Source organism: Staurois parvus, unplaced genomic scaffold, assembly GCF_062004578.1.
Source record: "Staurois parvus isolate SC_StPar_1 unplaced genomic scaffold, SC_StPar_1.0 ptg000883l, whole genome shotgun sequence".
Classification (NCBI taxonomy): domain Eukaryota; kingdom Metazoa; phylum Chordata; class Amphibia; order Anura; family Ranidae; genus Staurois; species Staurois parvus.
The window spans coordinates 109,391-127,525 of record NW_028318679.1 but is presented as its reverse complement, the minus strand read 5'-3'; the positions used below and the strand labels follow the sequence as shown (position 1 = coordinate 127,525).

Here is an 18,135-nt window from a genome sequence, read left to right as displayed (position 1 = left end):
CACCAAACATTAATGACTTGGAGAGGATCTGCCAAGGAGTGGGCCAAAATCCCTCCTGAGATGTGTGCGAACCTGGTGGCCAACTACAGGAAATGTCTGACCTCTGTGATTGCCAACAAGGGATTTGCCACCAAGTACTAAGTCATGTTTTGTGAAGGGGATCAAATACTTATTTCCCTCATGAACATGCAAATCAGTGCATAATTTGTTCGACATTAATTTATTTTGAATTTTTTGTTGCTATTCTGTCTCTCAGTGTTACAATACACCTACCATTCAATTGGTAGGTAGACTGATCATTTCTTTGTGAGTGGGCAAACATTCAAAATCAGCAGGGGATCAAGTACTTCTTTCCTTCACTGTATAGTCCTATTATGGTGGGTCGTTTGCAACACAATTGCACTAATTATACAACTGCGGTTCTTTTATTTCTATGATTTCGAAGTTATTCTTTATGTACTTTTGTAAGCAATTTGATTGGGTGCTCTGTCTCACCTTACTGTATGCACCTTAAGGGATAAGTTCACCTTTTATAACTTGTTACACCCATATTCAGGGTGTAACATGTAAAGTGTTATGAATTGACCGGCCCCCCTCCGCTAGGATCTTTTCCAGCTAGCTGTCAATTTTTTTAAAAAATGAGGGCGTGTCCTGGCGCATGGAGGAGTAGGACACTGAGACCCGCCGCTCCCGCTCCGACCGGCTCTATCATGGTGCACAGCGAAACACTCCTGCATTGCTCCGAGCACAGATGGACAAGCGCAGCTGAAGTGAGGGTCGCCAACCTAGCGAGCCCCCTCAAGGAAGTGAAATCGGCTGCTTTTTCACTAGATCTGGCTCACATCGCCAGGGTTCCCCAGACTCCAAGATGGCGCCGACCTGCTCCTCCAGCCACCATGTGGCCTCACAGGTAAATACCAGACATCGCACACACTCACCTCTGGACTCTGAACATGGCTCAGTCCAGTCTAGAAGCCAGTCTCCTACTTCGCAGGGATCTAAAGAGGGTTGGGACCTGGAGGCCTACATCAGGGCACTGCTCTCCCACCAGGATTTTGAGGCCTATGTGGCTAGGCTGGAATCCTATAAACAGGAGATCACGGATCTCCGAAAAGATCTGGGCAACAGGTTAGAGGATGTGGAGCACTCATAGAGGAATCCTTGTCTAAAATGAACACGCCTGATGCGATACTTCATGAACACACCATTCAGATACAACAGCTAATCTATAACCTTGATGACCAAGAAAACAGAAGCCGCCGTAATAGTATACGTATACTCGGTCTTCCTGAAACGGTTGCAACAAAAGATCGGGCTCCGGTGGTTATTGCCATCTTTGATCAGCTTTACAACAGCTCAAAGTTGCCCCTTTGGAACTTGATCGAGTACATAGGGCCCTGGGCCCCCGTAACCTTAATCTAGCATTCCCGAGGGATGTGATTTGCAGGATTCATTTTTACAAAGTTAAAGTGGATATAATGCAAGCTGCTTGTTTTCAGGACTCTATATATTTTAACGAAACACTGGTGATGCTTTTGTCAGACCTTTCCAAACAAACACTGGAGATGCGTAGTGCCCTGAAGCCACTCACTGAAGTTCTGCAAGCTAAGTGGATTAAATATCTGCGGTCTATAGCACTATGGGAGACCTTTCTGCTTTTCTTGGAACTTTTGAACTGCCTCAAATATCTATACCTGACTGGCCCCTAAAATCGGCTACTCCTGGGTTCCCGTTGAAGACCGGCTGGCAACCCCATCTCAAGAAGAAGCGTCCCCGCTCTGCAACCTCAATCTCCAGTAGGTCGAGGCCTACCACGGCTTGATTCGCTTTCCAATGCTGGTGGTTCCTTGCTCAATGCTCTACATGCTTACCCTTAGCTCTTGAGAAGCATGCCAGACTTTATTATGTGTGTTTCTGATGCTGCATTATATTTCCAACACTGTGCACGTTTTTTTTTTTTTTTTTGGCACTGCTGGTTCTGCACCTATTGTATTTGTAGGTGTGCCACTCCGAGGAGGAGCAGATTTTGGGATTTTTTTTTTCTGCCTGTTTACGTGGATGCCATCTTCGTGGGGCGGTCTTGGGAAGGGATGAAGTTTACTTCTGCTCCCAATGTCTACCCTTACATTTTGTTATTGGCCGGTTGCACACCCATGTCTCCCACATTAGGGTTTTCAATGCCTTTCATGGGATTGATTTTGATGCTTAGCATAGTATGGTACTATGGGACCTTGATATTTGACCTTTCTCCTTTGGTGGCTGTGCAATATGTTACCTGCTCTATTTAGGAGTTAGTTGTAGATCAAGGTGTTATTACAAGGTCTTATGGTCATTTTTACATATGGATCGCCTTCTCTACTTTTCTCTTTTTCTCCCTATTTCGGTTTTTATTTTTTTGTTTCTTTCCCTTGTTTTGTCCGGACATGGGGATTTCCTCTACGTAGCTGTTCTCTCACCTGCTGTAAAACCCAAATTCTCTTACTTCAAGAGGCGCATTTCCGTTCAGGCTCCATTCCACCTTTAGTCAACAAGTATTTTCCGGTTTGGTACCATAGTACCAGCCCCGTCTATGTATTATTCTCCAAATATCCACCAATTGGCACTCATGCATCACCTTCTTTAAACTTCTCAGAGACCTACCTCCCTCTCTCTGCGCAGAAGAGGTCGTATCCATTTGTGGATCCATACAGAAATTCAAGTCCCCTGCCACTATCAAGCGCCCCTTTTTGAAGGCCATCAATTTCCTCAAGACACCCTTCAAATATAACTCCGGTCTCTTATTTGGGCAATAAATATTTGCAATTGTACATTCCATTTCTTGCAACCTACCTCTCAAAAACAAAAATCTCCCCTCCGGGTCTATTTCTCTTTCCTCCAGCTCAAGCCTTATGTTTTTTGCAAACCCTATTTTTACTCCCTTAGCTCTCTTAATTGGGGAATCTGCATAAAACCATGTTGGATAGTTTCTAGAATTCAACTTAATATTTGACTTAATCTCAAGATGTGTCTCCTGCAAAAAGATCACAGAAACTTCTCTATGTTGCAACTCCTTGAATAGCTTAAATCTTTTTCCAGGACAAATCAACCCATTTACATTATATGTTATAAAACGTAGATCTTCCATACTTCTTGTATCTTTTTTTTTCTCCTCAATTTCCTCTTTTCCACCCTTAATTCCCTTGTGCTTCCCTTCCTTATGCAGTGTTAACTTTAGTACCCTCTCCCCTTTCCCTCCCACCCACCCTCCCCTGTTACTCCCCTCCCTCCCTCCCCCCCCTCTCCCCTTCCCAGGCTACTAAAATACCTATTAATCATTTGTGGGCCAAAATCCCCATCCTTGATTTAATACTTGGGGTCAAACTCCGCCCATGGACAGCTCCTCCTCCCTCCCACCTCCCCAGAGCCCTCTATCTTTTTATTACCTCCCTAAAAATTCCACCTACCCCTTGAAACAGCCCTCCAAATAACATACTATAACTATAAGGGAGATAAATAGTCAAAGAAGAGAGAGAGAGGAGAAAAAAAAAACACACCCCTCATCTCTCCCTCTGACTGCCAGTCCTCTTGTCTGATCACTCCTATTTCTCTCTCCTCCTCCTCACATCCAGCAATCTCCATTCTTTGCAACTCAAGTTTTTCACAGAAATCTCTCAAGTGTTCCGGAAATCTGAAATAACCTGTAACTCCATCTTTCCATCCAATTAGGCACGCTGGGGTCCCCCATCTATAAAACACATTCTTTTTCCTCATCTGCTCTAAAAGGGGTTTCAGGGACCTCCTTCTCCACAGAGTCTCCGGTGTAAGATCTGCAAATATCTGAATATCCATTTCTCCATATCTAATTGATGCTTTTCCTTTGATCTTCTTCCAAATCGCTTCTTTATCCCCATGTTTGTTAAATTTAACAATTATGTCCTTCCTAGTGCCTTGTTGGCGCTTTCCTATTCTCACCATATCTTTCAGATCGATCAACTCTGGGGCAGGTCTGTCCATTATGGAGTTTAAGATTTTACCTACTAATTCTTGCAATGTTTCCCCTTTAGCGTTCTCTGGGACTCCTCTTATCCTAAGATTACTCCTGTCCCAATTTTCTTGTACCTCTTTCTTATATATCATTTTTTTCTGCATTTTCCCCATATTCTTTATTTTCTTTTCTAATTCCGCTATGCTTTGGGCCTGATTTTTAACTTTCTCCTCCATTCCTTCCACTCTCACCAACACCTGCCCAAATCATTTCGGATAGTTGCCATTTCTTGCTTTATTGTCTTCTCTAGTTCTTTAAACATCTCTGCCATTTCTTTTTTATTCGGTACTTGTAGTTCGCTTTCTCTCTCTCATCTCCATATTTCCTATTGATTGTTGACTGCTAACATTAAGACCCAACGATAGTCTAGGGCTGCTTTCCAGACTGATATCCCCTTCCGTTTATGCCTTGTGATCTTTCTGGAGTCGCTTTTCCCTGGGATGTATATTGTTTAATCGTTCCCGTTTGGGACCCTTTAGGCCCACTTCCTTTACTACTTTTGTTCTTCATTGCTTCTATGGGCATTGTTCTCCTCTATACTCTCTTATAGAGATAGATATTTCACACAAAAAAAAAAAAAAAGAAAATCCCAGTTTAGCCCAGCTGGTGACCACTCATCCTCCTCTTTTAAGTTGCTTACTCTTCTTCTCTTCCTTTTCTTTCATTTCCAAAGCCCCTGGGACTCCCCCTCGTCTCTTCCTCACCCCCTGCTCTCCTTCACAGCACAATGGGACATTTGGTGTGCAAAAGTTCCATTCAGTCTCACTCACCCACGTCTCTCGTCCCTTGCTGCAAGGCAGGTGGGGGCTTCAGAAATCCAGTTCCTCTATACCGTTCTTTTCCTGGGGGGGGGACTCCACAAGGCTGTTTCTCCTGTTTCCATAGGGGTCTTCCAACCAAAAGCCAGTGTCCAGGTCCTCACCACTATGCACGGCCAGCTTGCGAGCAAACCACGGAGCAGGATGCAGAAAACAAAAGGCCGGGAGCAGAAAGTCTCCCACCTCTCTTCTCAGCATGCCAGCCGGCTTCCTCCGCACCCAGTACTCCTTTGCGACTAGACACGTGGCCACGCCGCTCTCCCGTCTCTCTGAACCGCCGGACTTCAGACGGGCCTGTCTCCCGCTCTCCTCCCTTCACTGCCCAGGGCCTCCGCTCCCTTGAAGGCTCCCCCGGCTCTCAGGTAGGTCTCGGCACAGCTCTCCTTCTCTGTAGAGGGACCCTGGGGAGGCAGAGGAGCTTAACGGAGAGCTCCTACATCGAGCCATCCGCCGCCATGCTCAGGCTCCTGCCCCCCACTTTGCTGGATCTGATGAGAGTCACCAGCCCCGTCTAGATCCAAGGGAGTCCCTATCGCATTTCATCACTTAACAATGAGGTATTAGACTCATCCATAGACCCATCAGGTCGTTACATCTTTTTCAAACTGAAATATATGCAATCGATTTACTGCTGCAAATCTTTACTCTCCTAACCAGGAACAACTGCATTTCCTCTCAGTCGTGACTGACCGCCTGGAATCCTTCGCAACAGCTAATCTGATAGTATTCGACTTTGACTTGTCCGCCTCGATTGGTGTTAAACTGTGGTCTGATCATGCTCTGGTACATTTCTCGTTAGGCCGGCTCCCCACTTTGTTCCGAGGTTACTCTTGGAGACTGAACGATAATCTCTTGACTGACCCTGTCTGTACGCAAGCGATATTCCAAGCTATCAGGGATTTTTCCCAAGACCATGTTCACGACCAAACTCACCCAATCATACATGGCGTCTTTATACAGAATGGCTCTAAGTTAAAACGTGAACGTGCATCTGAAATTCACTGTTTACTCCTAATTTCCACCCTTGAATCCATCCATAAACGCACTTTGCAGTCTGACATATTGCTGCAACCTTCCAATGCCCTTCGGGAGCTCCTTAGCTTGTTTATGGAGCACTCGCTAATCGCCCGGGATAAAATGCGGCATGTACACTATTCCCAGGCTAATAAATTGGATAAACACCTTTCGCGGCGTATTCACCCTAGACAAACTATCCCTTATCTTCTTTCTGCAACTAATGTTAAACTACACAAAAACTCTGAAATACTCTCTGAATTTACCCGATATTACTCCACCTTATATAATCTACCCCTCCCACAAGGCTTAGACTCATCCACTGGACAGTTAGATATGTAGACCTACATTCAGGAGATGGCTTTACCTGCTATCCCGGCGGAGGACTTGGACTCCCCGCTACAACCTATCGAATTCTGGCAGACCATTAAGGGCCTTAAAAGCGGAAAGAGCCGGGCCCTGATGGGTTCTCTCCCAGATTTTATAATGTATTCGCTCCTCTCTTAGCACCCATAATAGCGAAAGCTTTTAAAGCTATTGACGACTCATACTCTGCTTCCTCTCAATTGCTTCAAGCCCAAATAACGGTCATACCCAAGCCCTGGAAGGATCCCTCTATTTGTAGCAATTATAGACCCATCTCTTTGTTTAACATGGATCTAAAACTTTTTGCTCAAATCATTGCAAACTGTTTATACCCGCTTTTACCTGACATAATTCATAAAGATCAGGTTGGTTTCGTTCCCCACTAAGACCCTTCATCTTATGCTCAACGTCACCATGTTCCAGCTTGTTTACTTGTGTGTGATGCCGAGAAGGCATTTGACAGGGTCAGCTGCCCTTTTCTTCATCTCTCATTGGTCCAATTGGGCATGGGCCCTAAAATGCTCACCCGACTTATGTCCCTTTATTCCTCGCCCTCGGCTACAGTTCTGGCAAACGGGACCTAATCTGACAAGTTTTTCCATTGCTAATGGTACCAGACAGGGGTGCCCCCTTTTCCCCTTCTATTAGCTATAGTTGTAGATCACTTAGCCCACACAATTCGTAACAATGAGGCTATAAACAAGTATCCACACTCCAACCTCTCACTGTAAATTGTCTTTATATGCAGAAGACATTTTACTTTACGTATCTCAACCGCATATCAGTATTCCTTCTTTTACATGAACTTCACAGATTTGGATCATTTAGCAACTTTAAACTGAATACTGCCAAAACGGAAGCTGTGAACATATGCTTGCCTGCCCCTGTCCTTTAGTCTCTTAATGATTATGTCAATATTTCTGTGCTCAAAGCGGTACATTTTTTTGCATGGAAACATGTCGTTTTTTTATTGTAGGCCTGTCATTTTTAGGAATTACTCACTGAAATCTGTCCGAACAAGAGTCTAGTAAACATCCCAGGTATGATAAAATTTGAAACACGAAATCATAAATATAATAATCATAAAAAATAATATAATAAATCGTTTTCAGTGTCTGATTATGAATTTTCCCACGAATCATTGTCACTCAATTCTGCAAGTGGTTCTAATTTACTATTGCTGTTTTCTAGCTTGTCTAAAACCGCTTTTGATCTAAAGGGACGCTTTTTGGGCGCCATGGACGTTTCTTAGTTTCAAGGCAGAAAGAACAGTAAAAATGCAGGCAGGGCACAGGACAAAGCACTAGGGACAAAATGTATGTGAAATGGTTTGATACAGTAATGTTATACTATCAGATTTTAGTGTATTTTGTGAATGCCGCTTTTTAACATTTTTACATTTCCTGCCGGTTCCGTCCCCCGTACGCCCCAACGCTCGCAGGGACCGGAAGTCGGATGCCGGCATTTGCCGGAGGAGATGGCCGGGGACACTGCAGGGGGGACATCGTGAGAGCGAAGGGCAAGGTAAGTGCAAGAGGGAATCCCAGAGCAACGCTGCAAGGTAATCCCGAGTGTAGCTCGGGGTTACCGCTTTTGGCACTGAAAGTTAACCCCGAGCTACACTCGGGAATACCGCCAGGGAGGTTAAGAGTAACTTTTCCTTTAAATGGCAAGCTAAGTCTATCACGTACTTGGGTACAGCGAAACCAGTGCCCACCCATTATCTGTACTCCCTTAATTATAGTACCTTTCTCACCAAGATCAGACGATCTTTAGAATATTGGCATCTAAAAGCTCCTTGGCTCGAAAGACTAAGCGTTTTAAAAATGGACATAGTGCCTAAATTATTGTACCTATTCCATACAATACCGATCAAACTTCTGGTAGCTTTCTTTCGGACCCTTCATTCTCTTGTCATAAGGTTCATCTGGCAAAATCATCCGTCCAGATTGAGACACAAACTCTTATGTTACCCCAAACCTGATGGAGGTGTGGGCCTCCCGGATTTTGAGCTATATCACGCATCAGCCTTACTCTCCCGAATCTTGGTATGGTTCCCACGTTCCTTGGTGAAATCGTCCACACTTATTGAACAGGATATGTCCCCTGTTGATTTACAGGTGCTGTTGTGGGGCTATGGTGCCACTTACCAATCCATGTCCTCATTTTCACCTTTGACAGTGGCCTCTATTTCCCTATGGTACCGTGGCTGAGACTCGTACTCCCTTTCCACTGACTCGTGTCCACTCCTTTATTCGACAATCCGGCCTTACCGGAGAGCAGAGACGTTTTGAACTATGGCTCGTATGATTGACTTTCTTGGCCTGTACTTCATCGCACATCCTACCTCAGGCTAGTTTCCACCATCTGGAAACAGTGTCTCTGGACTCATGGACTGGCTGACGTCTTACCACGTATCTTTGTACTGCAAAACTATACATGACTCTAAACAGATACACAAGCCCTTAACAGGATTTGAAAAATTCTGTCTTAGCACTGAACCACTTCGTCATTCCCTATCGCAGATTTATAAAATTATTTTGCACCACACTCATCAGGTTTCGCCCACCTATTCAAAACTCTGGTCGAGGGATCTGGGGGTTGAGATTTCCAGAGGAATGGAAAACAGCTTTTTTGTTTACACACAAGTCTTCCGTTTCTGCCTACACTTAAAAGAAGAATTATAAATTGATCTCTAGATGGTACCAAGATCCGGTATCTATACACAGGATTTTCCCCTTTTCATCCGATATATGCTGGCGCTGTCACGAGGGAAGGGGGACATACCTCTATATCTGGTGTGATTGTGGTCAAATTCGTCTATTCTGGATGCAGGTATTTCAGATATTTACTGAGATATATGAGGAGTCTCTTCCCTTTTCCCCCAAAATAGCATTACTATCTGTCCTGCCTGGCACTATTCAATACCAAGTCTAGTCTTTTGCGATTTCTTTTATCAGCTGCAAGCCAGCTTGTCTCTAAATTTTGGAAAACTACATCTACCCCACCATTAACTTTCTGGGCAGTGTCATATGGGGGATGCTTAGCTCAATGGCAGATGCGTTTTTTTAGTGAGTTCACGCCACACAGGAACTAAACTTAAGGGCCTGTTAGCCCACTTTTATTAAATAGTAACTGAAAAGTCCTTTCAACGCAAGGTTTCCCACGCAGGGGGTTTCAACTTCACTCAGAATAATACACAGTGAAAATGCAGAGCCACCTGGCTCTCTGGTTAGCAGTACCTCTGCTTAGCTTGGCCTCCCAGACCACTGGCTATTCAGGCTCGCTCAGCCTAGGTGAAGCTCCTTGCTGTTTAGGCCCCACATGGCTCCTGAATGTTTTCCCTGTACCTCAGCTTGCTTCCTCCAGAGACTCACGGATTCCCTCCAGCCCCTTGGACTCACTGGCCTCTGCAGTTTCCTCAGCCTCCCAGACCCTCTCTTGGTCTCCCAGACTCTCGGAGCTGGCCAGACTTTCCCAGTCCTTGGGCCCAGAATCCCCCTCACCAGGGTTGTAGTCTACACCAGGAGCTTCCAGCTCTCCTGACAGGGCTCTGTCTTCAGGCTTGTAGCAATAGCAAGTGCTATTCCTCCTTCCGCCACTTTTGAGCTATGCTCAGATCTGCCTTATAACGAGTGTGTGCACCTGGACACACACACACCCTGCCGAACTTCTGAAAAACATGGACATAAGACTGAAGACTCTGTCTCATCCAATACTCTTTGGAGCCTTCAAGCTTACAGCCCCAATCAAGACTTACCAAATCCAGGGAAAGCTTAAAACATAGCTTTCTCTGCTCACAAAACATTTGCTGAAGCCTCTCAAAATGACTGTTTTGAGAGTCCTGTGTCCTTCTCAAACCCATTTCTACAGTGACAGAGCCTCGCACTGTCACAGTAGATACAGTGAAGGAAATACTTATTTCCCTCATGAACATGCAAATCAGTGCATAATTTGTAAGACATGCATTTCCTTTGAATTTTTTGTTGCTATTCTGTCTCTCAGTGTTACAATACACCTACCATGCGATTTTTAGACCCACCATTTCTTTGTGAGAGTGTGAAACATTCAAAATCAGCAGGGGATCAAATACATATTTCCTTCACTGTACCATTAATGATATAATATTGATGAAGGAAATGCAGGCTAAGAAAGCGGACACTTGGGACAGACATAAGAAATTATGGTCTCATTGGGTACATTATACTTCTTCAGATAAACTCCATAATAGACTCCTCCACCTACGAGGTCCGAGTTGATTTCATCCTTTTCGCAGGTTTTCCCTCAGTCTACCCCTTTTTTTTCTCCACCTTTTTATTTTGGTTTACTTTTACATTTCCTTACAGAGGGAAATTACTTGCCCATTGGTTTTCCACCCCTCCTCTTTCCACTTGGAAGTCCTCATGCCCAATAATATTGTTCCCCCCCTTCTCTCTTTTTTTTTCTTCTCGCTCTCTTTCATTCTGCCTCCTTTTGTCTTACACCGTATATATCTTATCATTTGCACTACATGATTATATCATTTGTCACTACTTGTGCTCCTGGGGCTGTATTTATGAAAGCTGCCTAACAGATGGAAGTGCTTCTGTCCTCCCTTATTTCCATTGTTCTTAACATGGTTTATGTCTAAGGATAAGAGCAGCTGTGATGTAAAAGCCAATTTTTACTTCCTGTTCTTTGAATTATTCTCATTGTATTTCCCCCCCCCCCCCCCACACTTTGGTCTTTCTCCTATTTTTTTTTTCTTCTGTACCCCACTTTCTATGTTTCAATAAAAATATATAAAACAATTTTTTTTAAAAATGAGAAACTACAAGTCCCATTAGCGGCTGTCGGCTTGTATTTCTCAATCAACTACCACGACGCTGTGGAGCACCATGGTAGCTCATTGAGTCTTCCTGTAAGTATATTCCTGTCAGTATATCTGCTTGCCCGTACGGGATGTACTGGCAAGCAGATATACTGACAGGTCTGCAGGAGTCCTGCATGGCACCAGTGGATTTGTGCAGAAGGTTTAAACTGACTAACTGGTGGCGATTTTGTTTTACAGCCACTATCACTCACTCTTAAAATTGCAGAGAGCTAAGAGTGGAAGAGGAGTGTGACCATTCTTTAATGTATACAGTGAATATATAGGAGCATCAATTACTACAATACTTTACATGTAAACCACCACCTTTGTATGAAATTTGGTTACTATGTTGTTTATATATGTTATTTTGAATGAATAAAGATTCTACTTTACCTTGTCACTGTACTTAATAGTTTTGGATATTTTGTTGCGGTCTTTACATCTGCTGCTTTATCATTTTTACCTGTCACATTGCAGCCTTACAGAAATAGACCAAACTTAGGCTGAAAATTACTTAATTGAGAAGGCTTAGGCTGGAAATCACAATAATGCAGTGGAAGGGACTCTGCAGGATTGTCACTGTAAGAACCAGGAGTATGTCAGCCATAAGAAACTGCACTCAAAAGCTGTACTGGGGAGACTTGACTACTATGGTGGAGCTGAATTAACCAGAGACTACTGAATAAAGAAAACACAAAATTTAGCCAAAGGTCTCAAAATCATCAGAGCTGAGAAAGACATCCATCCTTTTAGTAACACTAGCAAAAAACTGAAGTATGCTGGTCATCGGGGAGGTTTTACCCCATAGGCCTGGAATACAGACTGTTAAGAGTCCAGTCCTGTAAGTGGCAGTATAAGCCAGCTGTTCAAGAAACCTGTGCCCTCAATGCACAATATGGAAAAACATGTTTTACAGTTTAAAGAATTCATACCCATCATATGCTCCACTGACTATTCTCTTGTTGTCAAACCGAATACACCGGACCAGCTCTTCATGTCCTTCTAAAACCCGTAAACATGCTCCACATTCTATGTCCCATAACCTGTGTAAGATTATTCAATTAATAAAGTAGCTTTAGTGAAAAAAACACATAAAGGAGGTTCTTATTACACTCATTCTACCAGTTTACCTGATGGTATTGTCCGAAGATCCACTTACAACTAAACGATCTCGATATTGTAGACAAGCAATGCCACGTTTGTGCCCATTTAGTGTACGAACAAACTCGCATGTACTCGTGCTCCACACCTGAAAATATTTAAAAGCTTAAGCTGTAAAGCACTGTATCACAAAGGAAGAGGTCTTTTTGTTTTCAAAACATGTATTCTAAAAAAACATTAACTAAACTCATTAAACTTATGTATTTTTAATATAAAAGAATCAAGGTTAAGCAGAGAACTATGCAGCAAACTTTAACCACTTCAGCTTCTGAAGGTTTTACCCCTTTCATGACCAGGCCATTTTTTTTGCTATTCAGCACTGCACTACTTTAAATGGTAATTGCAATGGTCACGCAACACTACTGTATACCCATATTAAATGTTCTTTTTTTCACACAAGTAGAGCTTTCTTCTGGTGGTATTTGATCACTACTTTTTTTTTTTTCTATTATATAAAATGAAAAAAAAATGTTTTTGGAAAAAAATAAATATTTTTTACTTTCTGCTGTAACACAAATAGAGCTTTCTTTTGGTGGTATTTGATCACCTGTCCGCTTTTTAGTTTTCGAGCTATAAAACAAAAAAAGACTAAAAATTTTGAAGAAAAACTATATTTTTTACTTTCGGCTATAAAACAAATTTATAGTAAACTCAACGTTCGTTATAAAATTAGGCCAAAATGTATTCTGCCACGTTTTCGGTAAACAAAACCCAAATAAGTGTATACTGATTGCCTTGTGTGAAAGTTATAGCGTCTAAAAACTATGGTATAAATACTTGCAATTATACAGCGCTGCACTACACTGACAACTGACAACTGCTCTGTTAAATAGAGCTTTCTTTTGATGGTATTTGATCACCTGTGTGCTTTTTATTTTTAGTGCTATGAACAAAACTTTGTGAAAAAATGTTTTTTTATATTTTCAGTCTTAAAAAAAATCCAAAAAAACCCCCTAACATTTCATCAAATTTAGGCCAAAATGCATTCTGCTACATGTTTTTGATTTAAAAAAAATCCCAATAAGTGTATGTTGATTGCTTTGTGTGAAAGATATAGCATCTGTGAAGATCGCGACGTCAGATCCCTGCCCTTCTCACCAAACTCGTGACCGAAGGACTAGCCAATCTAAAACCACGATGTCATGTGCGTAACAATGCCACGCCCAGCTGCAACCTGCACAACGATTTTCCAGCTCACTGGACCACAAATCGATGTACTGGCAGCCTGAGCGCGATTGTTACTGGGTCAGGTTAATTACACAATTAATCTTTCACACTGCCACCACCTCCTTTTTGTACAGAGAAAGCGGAAACTCGCCAATATCAGCAATAACACTAGAATGATTGGATAATCGTCTGTATACCACTGTCACCGCAGACAGGTTATAAAGAGAGTTAAACACACAAAGTAGCGCTCTTCAGCGGCAGGAATTAGTAAGTTGCATTAAAGAGCTTTAGAAACAGTTCAACACTTTCAGAAAGAAAGATTTATTACTAAAAGGTCAAACGGGTGCAATAAAAATATTTACAGAAAAAAGATGTAACCAATATACAGGTGAAACTCGAAAAATTAGAGTATTGTGCAAAAGTTCATTTATTTCAGTAATGCAACTTAAAAGGTGAAACTAATATGACAGACTCATTACATGCAAAGCAAGATAGTTCAAGCTGGGATTTGTCATAATTGTGATGATTATGGCTTACAGATCATGAAAACCACATTCACAATCTCAGAAAAATAGAATATTGTGAAAAGGTGCAATATTCTAGGCTCAAAGTTTCCCACTCTCCCACTTTCTAATCAGTTAATTAAGCCATAACACCTGCAAAGGGTTCCTGAGCCTTTAAATTGTCTCTGTCTAGTTCAGTAGGAATCGCAATCATGGGAAAGACTGCTGACCTGACAGTTGTACAGAAAACCATCATTGACACCCTCCATAAGGAGGGAAAGCCTCAAAAGGTAATTGCAAAAGAAGTTGGATGTTCCCAAAGTGCTGTATCAAAGCACATTAATAGAAGGTTATGTGGAAGGGAAAAGTGTGGAAGAAAAAGGTGCACAAGCAGCAGGGATGACCGCAGCCTGGAGAGGATTGTCAGGAAAAGGCCATTCAAAAGTGTTGGGGACTTTCACAAGGAGTGGACTGAGGCTGGAGTCAGTGCATCAAGAGCCATGACACACAGATGGATCCTGGACATGGGTATTCCTCTTGTCAAGCCGCTCCTGAACAACATTGAGGCAGTAATTGCTGCAAAAGGGGCTCAAACCAAGTACTGAGTACATATGCATGCTTATACTTTTCAGAGGTCCGATATTGTGCCGAGTAAATAGATACCAAACATGACATGTTTTAAAACTGCGCATGCACGGTGCAAGGGCGACAAACTGCAAACTGCATTCGTTTTTAATGGGGGGGGGGCGAGGGTGCTTTTTTTCCCCTGAAGTTATTTAGATTTTTTTTTTTTTATTATTTTTACACTGTCCCTTTCATTTTTTTTTTTATCACTTTTAATGCTATCACAGGGAATGTAAATATCCCATATAACTTCAATGGGCATTGTCATATTCTATTTTGAGAAATCTGGGGTCTATCAGACTCTATATATCTCCTCTGCCCTTACATTATCTAATCAAACCAAGATGGGTGTGATCAGATGCTTTACCAATTTACAAATGGCGCTGTTAATATCCTGCAAAACTGAAGTGATGAAATGCTCGTAGCTTCCGATTTCTTAGACTATAGAGATGATTGGGACCATTTTGGTCTCCAATCAGCTCCATGGTTAGCTGGCAGAAACACCGGCTGCATTCTCAGGTTCCCGCGATGGCACGGGACTGCCCAAGAAAACCGTGGAAGGAAGTGGGGGAGAGGGGGGGCCACATCTCCCGCTGCTTGTAAAAGCAATCCTGCAGCTAATTAGCCACTAGGATTGCTTTTACAGGAAAGCCGATCGCCGGCTGAAAAAAAAACAGTACCGGGATGATGCCTGCGGCTGTAGGCATCATCCTAGTATAACCAAAGTCCAGTGATGTACCAGTACGTCATTGGTCCTTGTTGGGTATATATGCTATGTTTTTTGTTTTTTTTTTGTATGCAGCCTGTGGGCTGAATGAAAAAAAAAAGATGAAATCTCTGCCAGAAAGAGTGTGGTATGCCCACCATTAGAATATACCGCCCTGCATCCACCCACTAATGGTGGGCACACATTAGGTCGCATGGTGCCATATGCACCAGTTCCAAGATTGTACAAATGTCTAAATAGTGGCATGCTGGAATAAAAATTGTCCACGTATAACTGGTACCCCATATGGAAAAAGGATGACACCAAGTCCCACTACTCCCCATGTAGCCTGGGCATCTTAGCTGCTCCACGTGACTATCTTTTCCCTCGTAAATCCAAAACTTATATGTACAGCCTGTTGCCCTCTCACAGGTCTTATACATTTGACCACATATCTGGCACTCTTGCTGGGGAGAAACTGAATGAAAGGCGGCCAGAAAAATTAATGGACTCATCAACGCAGATTTTTTTGCTGGGGAGTATAGACATCTGCAAATTTTTGGTTAAGGTGATTTACGAGGGGCTGAATTTTGTGGAGCCGGTCAAATTCAGGGTCACCTCGAGGACAACAGAGTATATTGTCCTTGAAACGCATTAAAACACATTATACTCTCATATCTTTGCCTGTCCATGGCAGTGGAGAACACAGGCATATGATGAATCGGGTTAGGCCCCCCAAAAATTTAAATTCGGAAACCGTAATGGGTTTCCATGCGAATAGTCTGGCAATGTTTGAATTTGGGTTGGCGGTGAAATTGTTGTGCATATAAATTGCTTTGATCCACAATCAATGCATACAGATCTTCCGTGAAAAAAAGCTCCAAAAAATTAAGGGGAGTAATAAAATTTGCTGTTTCCACCTGAAATCCGGGTTGGACAGTGAATGGGGGAAGTACGGGTGCTGCAGAATTTGTAGGCTGCCAATCAGGATTTGCAAGCACATCTGGAAGGATACTAGGGGCTCTATGGGCCTGTGTGCGAATTCTTGGTGGTTGCGGGACATACTTGAGCTTGCCAGAGCACCAGCTTGTACTGCACTTATGGGACTCGCCACGTCACCAAGTGATAATACAGCGCTGGTATGTGAAAGACCAGGATATACTAGGCCACTGGTGCTCGTCAGTTCACGAAAAGGTAGAGCGGCACTAGTACTGGCCCTCTGCTGCATATGAGAGTCATCAAAATTTACTGGCAAGTGCTAACAGAGATCAGGCCTGATTCTGCGAACACTGCTGTTTTGTGTGCAATGTATCAAGTGACAGTGTCCAACTGACACTGCACTTGCTGGGGGAGAAGGGGAGGGGTAAGCGTAGGGGCTAAACGTAGGTGCTGGCAGGTGCCGAAGCTGATCCCGCTAACGCTGTGTTTTTGGGGACACTATATTAATGTGCACACTGGTATAGTGCTGATCTACACTCCACCGAAACCGCCTTACTCAAACTCTCCAACGACCTTCTAACCGCCAAAGCTAATGGCCACTATTCAGTGCTCCTACTCCTTGACCTCTCTGCGGCCTTCGACACAGTTGACCACCCCCTCCTCCTCAAAATACTACACTCCCTCGGCCTCAGAGATTCTGCTCTCTCCTGGCTCTCATCCTACCTGTCACAACGCTCTTTCAGCGTTACCTATAATGCTACCACCTCCCCCTCACTCCCCCTCTCTGTTGGGGTCCCTCAAGGCTCTGTCCTTGGGCCCCTTCTCTTCTCCATCTACACCTCCTCCCTTGGCCAACTCATACACTCTCACGGCTTCAACTACCACCTCTATGCCGACGACACACAAATCTATCTCTCAACCCCCCACCTCACCCCTTCGGTCTCTGCCCAAATCACACACCTACTGAGCGACATATCAGATTGGATGTCGCTCCACTTCCTTAAACTGAATCTCTCCAAAACCGAGCTCCTTGTCTTCCCCCCAGCCCGAACCCCACCCCCCATTGACTTCTACATCACATCCAACAACGCCAATATCAAACCCGCTCTGCAGGCCAGAGTACTTGGTGTCATTCTGGACTCCAACCTATCCTTTCAGCCCCAAGTCCAATCCTTAACAAACTCGTGCAGACTCCACCTCCGCAACATCGCCAAAATCCGCACGTTCCTAACCCCAGAAACTACTAAACAGCTCATCCACTCCCTCATCATATCACGACTCGACTACTGCAACTCCCTCCTCACTGGCCTGCCTCGCCGCTGGCTATCCCCGCTTCAGTCGATCCTGAATACGGCTGCCAGACTCATTCACCTTTCCAACCGCTCCATTTCCGCCACCCCCCTCTGCCAATCCCTCCACTGGCTTCCGATTGCGCAACGGATCAAATTTAAAATCCTAACACTGACGTACAAAGCTGTCCACCATACTGCCCCGAACTACATCACTGACCTAATATCCAAGTACCGCCCAACACGCACACTCCGCTCCTCACAAGACCTCCTTCTCTCTAGTTCCCTGGTCTCCTCCTCCCATGCCCGCCTCCAGGACTTCTCCAGGGTGTCACCCATCCTCTGGAACTCCCTGCCCCAACCCATCAGATTATCACCTACTCTCCTCTCCTTTAGGCGCACCCTGAAAACCCATCTCTTCAGGGAAGCCTACCTCACCCCCTGCTAACTTGCTGACCTCCTCCACTCTTCCTACCACTCCATCCCCCACAGCTATCTCCTCCTGTACCACTATCCCATCCCTTCTAGATTGTAAGCTCGAAAGAGCAGGGCCCTCGATCCCCTCATGTTTTGCATTGCATTGGTATTGTTCTGTCACATGTTCTGTCCCCCTTTGTAATGTACAGCGCTGAGTGAACTATTGGCGCTTTATAAATACTGTATAATAATAAT

At 43.7% G+C, this 18,135-nt stretch overlaps 1 protein-coding gene across 1 annotated transcript in view; it reads right to left on the bottom strand.

Moving 5' to 3' along the window:
• Window positions 1-18,135, bottom strand: part of FBXW11 (F-box and WD repeat domain containing 11) — a 215,980-nt gene that overhangs the window by 107,892 nt on the left and 89,953 nt on the right. Inside the window, exons 7-8 of the mRNA XM_089656046.1 lie at window positions 12,205-12,323; window positions 12,007-12,117 (exon numbers count right to left, since the gene is read on the bottom strand). Of these exons, the coding sequence (XP_089512172.1) occupies window positions 12,007-12,117; window positions 12,205-12,323 (230 nt within the window). The remainder of the gene's footprint in view (window positions 1-12,006; window positions 12,118-12,204; window positions 12,324-18,135) is intronic.